At 35.3% G+C, this 12,886-nt stretch overlaps 1 protein-coding gene across 1 annotated transcript; it reads left to right on the top strand.

Annotated features, from left to right (window-relative positions):
• Nucleotides 1-6,477: 6,477 nt before the first annotated feature.
• On the top strand, nucleotides 6,478-12,679 carry LOC135834809 (uncharacterized). The gene is made up of 2 exons (XM_065348778.1): nucleotides 6,478-7,056; nucleotides 10,410-12,679. Exons 1-2 carry the CDS (start codon nucleotides 6,579-6,581, stop codon nucleotides 10,748-10,750), a joined length of 819 nt encoding a protein of 272 aa, XP_065204850.1. The 5' UTR covers nucleotides 6,478-6,578; the 3' UTR covers nucleotides 10,751-12,679.
• The last annotated feature ends 207 nt before the right edge of the window (nucleotides 12,680-12,886 follow it).

The raw sequence follows: 12,886 nt of genomic DNA, 5'->3' as shown, positions 1-12,886 counted from the left end.
CTAATATGTATTATTCATTTTTTTCATTTACAGATCCTATCGTATTTGGCAGAATGAAGCAGAGTTTCTGTGTTCGACATTCAATAACTTCAACATCTTGGAGAGCTTCAATATGTATGATTTTACCCCACCAAGTGAAGCGTTATATGCAGCGATTAGTTTTCAAAGAACCCCAGGTTGTAGTTCCTTCAAATTACTAACTTTAAATCAGTTAAATGACACATACGATTTATACCAAAAATGGCATGAAAAAAAACCGATCCATGACCAAGCTGACGCTGATAATAGTATCAGCTACGATGCCGATGACGAAGAGGAGATTGACGAAGAGGAGATTGACGACGATTAAATTATTAAACGATGTTCCAATTATATGTTTCATTCAGAATAATGAACCGCACGACGACTTATAATACCTAACCTACTATTTTTTAAATTAAATTTAATTTTATAATTAGAATGTAAGTATTTGTGTATGTATGTATGTATGTATGTATGTATGTATGTATGGGTTTACAAACTATACGTTGTTCGGCCACACCCTTGAAATTTCACGTGCGTTGTTCGGACCCAAAACGTTGTTCGGACTTTAGGTAGGTCCGAACAACGTTTTAACCATTTTTTCGTGATCTACGAGTAATTTTAGCCATGGCAAAATTATCAAAAGTGGTTCATGTAGAAAGTCCTCGGAACGTATAGAACACATGATGTTTTTTTAGCTGATACACCCAACTTGATATACACATGGAACCACTGCAGCGGGTGTAAGTAATATGAATTTACTTATACGTTGTTCGGACCTTATTTTTGTCTAACCCTGCATACCATGTTCGGACTCGTATTGCAACGTTGCCGCTGAAATCAACGGCAAACACACAACATGTTATAACCAAGTCCAGACACCGTCACTACGTATACCTATTGAACACACATTTTGAAAATAATTTCACTCAAAAATCACAGAAATTATATTACGAGAAGGAAAAACAATTTTCAAATGCAAAGCAGCTCTATCAAATTTTTCAAAATCCTACGGACAACTTTTTTCAAAATTGATTCGTTGTAAGTTATCATAACTGTCCAGACTGTCGAAAGCAATTTCCAAAAGTTGAAGCTGCCTAATAGTTGGGGGGGGGGCCGCAGCTTTTCATTTTTAACACATGTCAAAAATGTCGAGTGCTCCTGCCTTTTTCGATTTTTGATGAATTTTTGAAAATCGAATTTAGGCCACAAATGAGTGGGAAAATCAAATTGATGTAGAAAACTGAAATTTAGGATATACCCTATTTTCAAGGCGCAGAAGGCTCCAAAATGGATTGAAACTACCAGCGATCTACTTTGGAGAAATACCAGAAATAGGATGTCAACTGAATTGTATCTTCTTACCTCAAACCAAAGAGGAAGAGTGAATTTTTTAAATTTTCAAAGAAGTGAAGAAATCGAATAAATTGGTTCACAAAAATACGTTTTATTCAGGATACGCGATGCCGATTTAAAAAAAAAATAAACGGGTACCTAAGCACTTATCGGTCAAGGTTATTAACAAGCAACTACTCGCGTACAAGCAAGCTTCAGATTATTTGAACGGGTTTTATGGCGTTTTTTGGAAAATTGAAATTTTCAAAACAAGCTGATAGCTTTTAAACCACTTGAAACCACTGCAGTCCACTTTATATCGTATTGAAAATTTCGGGTATCAAACACCATTTGATAAAAGTATGTGAAAACATTTGATAAAATTAGATATGTGAAAATTTCAAGTTTTAAAAATGTGCTGGAGACTCGAGAAATTTTAAAAAAGTCGCTGAAGGCTCCAAAATCACTTGAACCCTTCGACTTTCCATCTACATTCGATGTGATTTTGTGGAAATTTTCAAGTTTCAAACATTTACTGGAGGCTTCAGTAATTTTCAAAAAGTCACTGGAGGCTACAAAACTACTTACTTGAAATTCACCTGCAGTTGGTTTCGTAGCTACCTGAAATTAGTTTGCGGAATGAAGTTCGGCTTTCTAACTCCATTTGATGAAATTTCGTGGAAGTTCAAGTTTTAAAAATCTGGTGGAGACTCCAGTAATTTTAAAAAAATCACTGGAGGCTCCAAAATGACTTGAACCCACCTACAGTCGGTGCAAAGTAAATTTCGGCTTTCCATCTCCATTCAATGAAATTTTGGGGAGATTTCGAGTTTCAAAAATCTACTGGAGGCTCCAGGAATTATCAAATTTTTTTTAGTCGTAGTAAAATTTTCTAACGCTTTGATGTGATTTTAATTAGCTGTGTTGCTTCGATTTCAGAAAGCAATTTCCGAAATCGAAGCAACACAGCTAATTAAAATCAAATCAAAGCGTTAGAAAATTTTACTACGACTAAAAAATATATTTCCAAAGTTAAACTGATAAAATCGATTTTTTTTTCGGAAAAAGTGAGGGCAAAAGCAAGTAGAAATTTTTTTTAGTATGTGAGGAGTTTATTTTTGAATTTGAACATTTTTGAAGTTTGAATGATAGATTTTTAAAAAGTTTGATTTGAAAAAACAAAAACAGGCAGGCCTGATCCTGAGCCAAAAATGTGCCATTCAAGTTCCAAAAAAGTCGGCAAATATGTAAATCCCTTTAGCAAGACTAAAAATGTTCAAAATTTATCTACTTCGTTGAGTTTTAGCAAATTCGACAAATTTACTGATATGTTTCCAAGATTTGACTATTTGGGGAGGGTCCACCTCCCCATTATCATCCATAGTTTTGTCTCTGTCAGCCATGAAGGTCCAAAAAGTAGCTGCAAGCTTCAAAACGACTTGAAACCACCTGCAGTCAGCTTCTTAGCGTTCTGAAATTGGTTTGCAGATTAAATTTTGGTTCTCTAACTCCATTTTATGAAATTTTGTTGAAACAAGTTTCAAAAATGTGCAGAAAGTTCTAAAAATTTTCAAAAAGTGGCAGGAGGCTCCAAATTGACTTGAATCCATCTGCAGTGGATTTTACAGCTTGTTGATAGTGGAGTATAGAGTAAACTTTGGTCTTCCAGTTCCAGTAAAATTTCAATTAATTCTGAATGCGATTCAAAATTGATCCGCGATTCGAATCGTCCCATCTCTGGTTATTCGAGTAATTTTGTAGGAGTTTGTATTTTTTTTCTGCCTTTGACCAACCATTGTGATTTTTTAATCAGACTTCTGCATTTGAATTGAGATAGAAACGCTCTGGCAGGTGTGTAAAGGTAATTCGACGACCTTTGCGAGTGATTTAAATTTTTCAGACCCCTTTAAATCAAGCTTGCGCATTTAATTTGAGATGTAAATGCTTATTCACATACGTGTAAAGCTCATATTCAAAAGATCAATGCACCAAAGCGAATCTAAAAAAATTAAAATATTCGCAAAAGTTGTCGGAAAACCTTTTCACATCTGCCATTAGCATTCCCTTGTCGTATAAATGCGAAAGTTTGATAAAAATTGACCTGCATAAATTCAAAAGTAGGTTATCGCATTCAAAAGCTCAATATGGTTCGGGAAAAACACTAGAATTTTCGCAAAGGTCGCTGAATAACTGCTACATATATGCAAATGTTATTTTATTCCAAATCAGAAGAAAAAACCTGAATAAATGGACTCCAAAAAATTTTAAAAGTAGGCCAATGTCTTCAAAGGTGCAATACATCAAAATGTTGAACAAAAAAAAATTGAAAACACATGGAAGTCATTATACAAGTCCAACCAACGTATATAAAATTTCATACTTACATACACATGGAAGTCCAATCTTGGATCATAATGTTAGAAATTTGATGAATGTAACTTGTATTCATAGGTCCGAGCATCGCTCATAAGACACTCTGTTTGTGTGACTAAGATAGGTGGCAACATTGCAAATTAGGTCCGAAGAACGTATGCGAAAATTCATAACTATTTGTGTATAATGTCGCAACAACGTATACAAAATTTCATACTTGCATTCACATAGAAGTCCGATCATGTACTGTGAAGTTTGAAACAAAGGTGTATATAACTTACACATAGGGTCCCATCATCGCACGTGAAATGCGTACTTTTAAAAAATAGAGTTGAAGGAAATTTACAACAACCACCCTGTTCTATTTTTAGAACCAATTCTAAAGGTATTGAAAAGATGTACATAAACCTATACCATCCTTCAATATTAAAAAAAAATAGGGGTCCGAACAACGCATGTGAGAAATTAGGGTCCCATCTTGGTAGAGTTCGTCGGTAATGATGAGTGCGTGTGCGTGTGTGTATGTGAAGATGAATGTGTGTTAAAATGCAAAGCATTTTTTAGTTTTTAAGTCATATGTTTAAATATTTGATATGCAAACCAGTGGCTGTGCCGTTTTTTATTTTAATTAGTATTTTTTCGTGTTTTTTTTTAAATTTTTCATTTTTTCATTTTTTCATTTTTTTTTTTTTTTGTAATGTAATCGTGTTTTTTAATTATTAGTTACTATAATAAATGATCGTTTTGCTCACTTTTTTTGTTTGAAAAAAAAATGATACAAAACATTTGAAGAAAAAAAAGTAGACGGGACACTTTGGGCCGGCTCCGGAAAGTCTAGGACCCCCAAAGTGACCCGCCTAGAACATTCAACTGAATAAAATCACTGGTAGGTACATGAAAAAACATTAAAAATCAAAATTCCAAATCAGTCTAAAATTTGGTTATGATAAACACTAATTGCTGGTTGTCTTCATGTCGAAATACTGTTTGTTGTTCATGGGCTATAAACTGAAAATTCATCAAATCATCTCTGATTAGAACGAAACCCAAGCCCTTTTGAAAGAGCATGACTTAAAACCCTTCAAACCAATTTTTCAGAGCCTCGAGATCAATTTTGGACAATTTTTTAAAATTAAAACAATCGATTTTCACCACGACTTGTCATTTTTCCTTCACAAAATGAACCAGTGTGAATAATTCATTTCACATTTCATCCCTCTCAACTGAAAAACAGCCATTTTTAGACCATTCAAGGGTCTCTAGCAAGTTCAAGATTTTCTCCACAAATTTAAAATTGTTCGAAGACTCCAGAATGGCTTAAAACTGGTAGTACATTTATGTAACAGATCGAAATGAAACAACTATTCGCACAGGTTCGTTTTGTTCTGAACAAACGATAATGAATAACAAAGTTGGATTTTTTTCCAATTTTTCCAATTTCAAAAAAATTTGCCAACAATTGACCAAATGAACTCTAGCATTATCACTTGAAAATTTGGTTTGGGGGATTTCATGACATGGTTCTTCAATTTAGATTGGTTTCGCATAAATCACAGCGTGTTTGTTCGAGTGATGCCTCACAGAAAATGTATACTCCGAATTGGCACCTGACAAAATATTCAATTTCAAACAAAAATGCTTAATAAAGGAGAGAGTGAATCCGCCGTAACAAGTCAGCAATTATTTATCCGCGTTCATGTAAAATTTTCGGACTGAAAGATCATATCAGGTAAGTTTGTTTTGCTAAACGGATGAGAAATTAGGAGAACCTACCAGAGATGTAAATTCTTCAACAAGATTGGTTGGAAATTTCGAGAGATTGAGAAATGTAGCTAGATAAAAAGCTACCGAGCGAATAAAAAAAATTAATTCGTTTTCGTTGATAGCACAAAAAATAATCTATCATTAGTACCTTTCATCAGAGGCATCTCGATGATAAAAATCGCATAAACACCACGACCATTGGGGCATTGGCATTGGCACTGACACTAATGCGAAAATCGAAACACCAACCAATGTTGACATTTCCCGCGGTTCAGTTTTACTTTCAATTCGTATATCTCGAGTCGATGGGAACAGAACGGATCAAAAAAGAACAGATGGATATTCAACTCGATGCACACTACAAGTATAGGTATAGGTATTCTCAATAAACCATTTAGGCTACAAAGCACCGCAATATCTAGTACTTGAAAGCATTCTTCGATGAGGCTGCGATCGACAATGAGATGAGAAAAGAATCGAAAAACTTTTAAAACAAAATACCTAATAAAATGGGCAAAAAATCGCGACAGATAAGATTTTTACATACCGAATGCAGAGTGAAAGTAATGAGAGATTGACGCTTTGATACAGTATTTCGTATCGAGAAACGGATTCCTCCGCTCTGTACCAATACCCATACCAATGTACCAAAACACACGTGGTCCGTCACCGCCACTGCTGCTACCATCTCTGCAGTCGTCGATGTCAACGTATGTATAGAAGAGGAAAAAGAGGGGGCCAAGTCGAATGGCAATAATTTAAACCACTAATATGTACATTCACATGGTTGTTTTTTTTCTTCTCCTCATCTTCATTTGATATTTGTGTATTGTTCGATATAAAACTCCATTATCATTCATGAAATCGGACATTTTGCCTTCGAACTTGGTCGTCGTTGTCGGTGTGTGCGATACAAAAATATAATCTGCAGAATTAACAGTAGTAACCTTGTCCTTGTTATTGGTGTCGTGTTTGTTATTCATTTTATTTTATTTCATTTTTTTCGTTCGAAACATTTTCGTAATTTTTTTTTTGTATGGTGATATCTTCGCGAATATAGTAAGTTCGCGACTCGACGGATCAATATGATGGAGATTTTCGCGTTGATGGTATTATCGTCGTCGTTCGTATCGATAAGCAGTGCAACTAGCACCAGCAGCAGTTCTACAATTCCTTCACCGACTCCTGCACCGGCCACGGATACCAGTTGGTCGATAGTACCGGCTTTCGTTTCAAAACTCTATCAAGATTGCGAAAGAAAAGAATACGAGTTGTCGGATTGCTTGAAAATCAAATCCATCTCTTTGCTAGACCGAATTGGACGAAGCGATGTAATCGAACTAGGTGACTCTATGAAGATCGTACGCAAAGGCAAAAGATCCGAGGCAGCCAGGGCTCTTACGGAGAACGATATAGAAAGCTCTATCGTCGGTACAGATGAAAAATCCGCTCTATTGAACGATATGCTGATCGAGAAAATATCAAAAATCGCCAACACCCACGTTTTCAAGATAGGACTACCCAAGATCGACGTTTCTTCCATAGCTAAAAGTTTAGGAGAAGGTACACAATACAATTTTGTATGTTTCAAATAGTATGTACTTAAGAAGACCCCTACCTAGGCAAATGTTTTTCAAACACCGAACCGAAAACGCTTACCAATGACTCGAATCGTCTTTGAACACCATTTATTTACACTTATAGTCGGGGAGCCTACATAAGGATCTATTGCGTCCCCCCACCACTGATCGATCCTCCGAGACAACTTTTTTCTTAAACGGGGAGTCCTATGGAACATTTTTAGCCCTTGTCTTAAAAAAAAGTGGCCCCACTTACAAAATGGTAGCCACTTTGATTGAGTGTGCCTTTTTCGATTTTTGGTGAATTTTTGAAAATCAAATTTGGATAAGGAAAAAAAATCAAAATTTTACCTAATTGACCAAGAAAGCTGACATTTGGGATGTACACTATTTTCGACATGCCAAATCGATTGGGAACTATTTCAAACCGTTTTGAGCAGTTCTGGAGACTCCAGCAGATTTTTGAAACTCGAAATTCACACAAAATTTCATCAAATAATGGAGTTGAAATGCTAAAATTTACTCCACAACTAATTTCAATATGCTACGAAGTTTACCGCAGGTGGATTTCAAGTCGTTTTGGAGCTTCCAGTACATTTTTGAAACTTGAAGTGCAGAGTAAATTTTGGCTTTTCACCTGTGTTTGATGAAATTCTGGGGAAATTTCAAGTTTCAAAAATTTACTGAAGGCTCCAATAATTTTCAAAAAGTCACTGGAGGCTCCAAAAGCGACTTGAAATTCATCTGCAGTCGACTTCGTAGCGTATTGAAATTAGTTCGCAGAGGAAATTTTGGCATTCCAACTCCATTTGATGAAATTTTGTGGAAATTTCGAGTTTCAAAAATCTGCTGGAGGCTCCAGAACAGTTCAAAACGGTTTGAAACAGTTTCCAATCGATTTGGCACGTCCAAAATAGGATACATTCCAAATTTCAACTTTCTCGGTCCATTTGGTAAAATTTTGATTTTTTCCCTCATTTTAGGCCTAAATTTGATTTTCAAAAATTCACTAAAAATCCAAAAAGGCACTTCAGCACTTGAAATTTTGACAGTTGATTCCCCGTCTATTATTTTACCTATACTCGTGGTACAAACGTCTGATTCATTTAATTTCTTCCCATACTTAATGAGATAAACCACGTGCTCGTCCAACTCGACTCTTTTTGTTCATCATCATTAACATTCACCTGTTTCCGTCTCTCTTTCGGTTCTTCTCGCTCTTTCACCGTTCAATCGCCATTTCTTTATATGTATGTACCTGGTACTCGGCGTACAGTGTGCTCTTCTCTCATTTAAACATTTCCAATAACAAAAAGGAAAAGCCAACATAAAAATCAGATTAAATCGTGATTAACAACGTAAGTAATAAAAGAAATCTTTCTCTGTCTCACGCGCGAATAACAACGTATTGTGTTGTATTTGCCGGTTGTACATTCGTGTATTTTTTTCTTATCATTGGCTACTTGTTTTTTTTCCTCATTTTTGAAATTCGGACATGTTTCAATAAAATTTGCGCATATTGTATCGAGATTACTGAAGAAATTTCAGCAGAAACAGGCTAATCGATCGATATTATGTAACGTTCGAAAGTGAAATTTCAGGAAAAAATTTGTAAAAATATGTACTCAGAACTTGGCTAATAATATTTTAAAAATCAATTGAAAATATTTTTTCAAATATTGAGCAGTTGAGTGGAGTAGGGTGGTTCTAATGTTCACATTTGTGATATTTTTTTCAATTTTCTCCTCTCACCCCACGAAGTTGTTTGCTTTTATTGAATGGAGAGGGGGGGAGGTCTCCAAATAAGTCATGCCGAAAGCCTTCTAAAATTGAAAAATTTGATTAAAATTTTTTGGGGAAACATCTCCCCTGATCCCCCAAAACAATGTTAATGTTCTTGAACAGAGCTCTAGCCATATTGGAAAAATTTCAAAAATCAAAATATGGAAAAGAATTTTGGTGAAAGTTTCTCAATTTACACAACATGATTTCTCAACCGCCCCCCTCTCACCTTCTAGGATGACTATTTTCAAGTTTCATTTTTTCCACCCTTATCCCATGAAGTTGTTGAATTTAATGGAAAGGGTTTCATTCATGTCAAGTTAAAAGAAATCAAAAAAAAAATCTGATTCCCCTCTCACCCCCCTCCCCCTCCGAAAAAGTTAATATTTGCGCCAGAATTCCGCCAACTATATTTTCAAAAATAAGAAAAAAACACCTCTTCCAAGTTTATGAAAAAAAATCCAAAACTAAATTGAATCATATTTTTAAATTTTTTTAAAAACGAGTTTTCTTTTCAAGAAAACATATCCCTTGGTCTCATATTTATAATGCAATGTTGGTCTCCTTACATGTAAAATCATTCAAAGTTGACAAAACATCTTCAGAATAACGCCAATTTTTGAGACACAACCTTCCTCGATCCACCACCCCCCCCTCCATTTTGGATCTCTTGAGGCTTGCAAAGTTGAAAAAAAAATAACAAAAATCAAGTTAATTTAAAAAATTAGTAGGTAAAAATTGTTTCAAACCTGCAATCCGATTACTTTTTGAAATTTGGTGAGAAGGTGAGTTCCTCTTTTTGAGCATCCAGAAGGAAGATGGAGTAGTCAAAACTATTGAATAGTAAACATTTTATACTTAAAAAATTGACTCGAGCCCAGGATTAGAACGTAAAAATATAACGATTTCAATTTTTTTGATTATTCAGTTCTCGAGAGGAGGCTAAAATTCTACTTTTTCGCCATGTAGGTGGATCGAGACAATTGAATAGAGCTTTTTTGTTGAAAATAGACCAAGACCAAATCCAGCCATTAGACTACAAAAACGTACAATTTTTGAACTTTTTTTGTTTTTCAAGAACTTCGAGGCTTCACGGTTTTGACTGCCTCAGTACACATTACAACACAAGTACTTTTACAAATTTTTCAGGAATCTACTATTTCAATAAAAACCAACAACTTCGGTATTTGGGAGTTGAAAAAATCGAAAAAAAAAATTACAAAAGTAAATAAGAGAATTCCTGTGGTCCCTCTTCTACAAAATCCTCCAAAAAGTTGGAAAAATCAAAGCAAAACAAAAAAATCACGTGTGTCAAAATTGGTACTCCAAATTATTATTTTCAAAAAATTGTCCCCAAAACAATGTCGATCCTCCCATACGGAACCCAAAGGTTGAAAAAAATCAAAACTTGGACACAAAAATTTTTTTTGAACTCGACTCCCATTGGCTTCTCAAAGCCTCATTCTATAGCCAAGTTATTCTAAAAAAAATCCACAAAATATCCCACAATTCACCACACTTCTAATTCATTCGTCATTTCTTCTGTTCCTGCAGGTCGAGGCAAGATGAAAAAAACCATGGGAATGTTTATGATGGCAGCCATGATGAAAGCCATGATGATGATCCCGATAGCCATAGGAGTCCTGTTCTTACTGGCCGGAAAAGCTCTAATCATCAGTAAAATCGCCTTAGTTTTATCGTTGTTGATAACGTTGAAGAAATTACTGTCCAAGCCGGACGAGCACGTGGTCCACGAAAGCCACGGCTGGAATCCATCCGGCGGAAGCGGTGGCTGGGATCGTTCGTACAGACCTCCAGTTCAGGACACTAATGCTATTAACAATCAAAACGTTCACGCTCAAAATTTAGCTTATAATTCGTACGTTAACCATTAGCAGCTGGGTAATCCTGCCCCTGACTTTCTCGCGTCGTACTCGTACGAGTATTTTCTATATATTCTGTAACTTCTGCGAGTATCTTTTACCAAGAAAAGTAAACGCGTCTAATTAAGCCTACACTACGTGGTATTGATCTAGCTATTAGAGAATTTCTCGACCGTGAAAATTCTCGCGACTGGGGCTCGATCGCGATAGCTCGCGCGAATTCATATCAACAATGGCCACGAAATTGCTGTTAATTTATCTACTATGTACATACATACGACATGTGACGTAGGTGTAATTATTACTCGTACGTACATAGGTACATTCTGATGGTGTATTGGGATTGTATATAAGTTGTTGACTTCGTGTTTATTCGTTGACATTCTTCAGTCTTTCTAGTCGCATTCGTCGTCGTCGTATTTCTCATCGTCACCCACATCGTTTCCATACCTACACCATAGGTGTACCTAGAAGACCTACTACCTCACATAATTCGGAACGTGGGTATTCCGCATGTGAGAAAAAAAAAATACCGTGCCAATGCCATTGCCATTTGCCACATCTCATAACGTGTCTCCTCTATCGATAAACTCTTCTAGGTATAATGTATTATCCATATCGATCTCGAGAGCTCGTCAGTGTATGTATATTTCATTTTATTTCATTTCGTTTCATTTCCGTCGCATCGTCGTCGACAACTTTCTCGCCGAACGAAAGAACCATCGAACAAAATGAAGACTTCGCGTTCCATGCCATGTCGTGTGCCGAAGATATTTATGTGCATTTTTTCATACATTACATATGCATTACACATATGTACATCGAGTATACAGGTATACGAACTTCGTTCCTTGAAATTTTCGTTTACTTACTCATCTCTTTATCATATCAATCTCACCGACTCTTACAAGCAATGAAATAAAACGCGACGAGGAAAAAAAATACTAAACTCCGAATATCAAACAATAAAGTGAAATTCAATTCGAATTTGTTTGTCAATTAACTTGTATGATTCGGTATAGATATCGAAAAATTTTTACTTTTGGGTCATTCCACGTCAATTTGACCAAGCAGTGGTGGGGGGGGCAAGGATTTTTTTGAAATTTTTTCTGTGGAAGGACCTTCCGAAGGGATGAGTTCATTTCATCGAGTGATTGGGGGTTTTCAACTTTTTCAACGGATATGTAAAAATAGGGGTCAACTTCACAAGTCAAAACTTTTTTTATGTTTTAAATCTAAAAATCGCATTTTTTCGCAAACTTTCAATTTTTTTGAATTGACTCAACGACATAATGCCATCCCAGTTTTACAATGTTATTCAGCATAAAAAAAGTTGTCCTAAATATATTTTTTCAGAATTTTTGAGAATCGAAACGATATGAAAACTACGTGTTCAAACTGTTCGAGCTAATTTTTCGTAGGAAAAAATGGCAACACTGATTTTACGATATAACCAAAAAGCCCTTCAAAACCCCTAAAAATATTGGAAAAAGTTCCATAGGTATCGCGGTTATCGTCGAGTAATCCACTGCTGAAATGGATGATATTACAAGTTCACTGAAAACTTTGACACCCCCTAGCAGCCTTTAAAAAAGAGCTTGAGGGCTGCGATTTGCGCCATTGGTCATCCCTTCGGAAGGTATTTTCACAGAAAAAATTTCAAAAAAATCGCTAACCCCCTCCCCCTACCACTTCTTGGTCGAATTGACGTGGAAAGACACTTTTTTCAATTTTTTTCCTGATAACTTTCAAATTTTAAGTTTTAAAAATAGTTATACCTATACTTTCATTACGTCTTTGTAATTTGTCTACATCATGTATACCCGAAAAAGGAACTAAGTACCTAATTTATTGTCTTTTCTTAGCATTTATTGGTGGTATTGATGTGACTTGTGTAACATTATTTGTAATATTTTGTAGGTTTTCCTTGATGTCGGTCAAGTATTAACGTTAACTTTCCTTTTTTTCCTTTCTCATTTAGCTTTAACTATTTTTTGTCTACTTTTTTGTTTATTATAATATTTTCTTTCATTATTACTACAATGTTTGTGTATCATTTTTACAGACTTATTTGTACATGAAATACGTAGAATAAAACCCACTTTTTTTCTTCTCATTCGTTAAAATTATTCTCACCCCCCCCCCCAC

The sequence above is a fragment of the Planococcus citri genome, chromosome 2, assembly GCF_950023065.1.
Source record: "Planococcus citri chromosome 2, ihPlaCitr1.1, whole genome shotgun sequence".
Lineage (NCBI taxonomy): Eukaryota > Metazoa > Arthropoda > Insecta > Hemiptera > Pseudococcidae > Planococcus > Planococcus citri.
The sequence above is the reverse complement of the archived record's forward strand: the minus strand, read 5'-3'. Positions and strand labels throughout refer to the sequence as shown.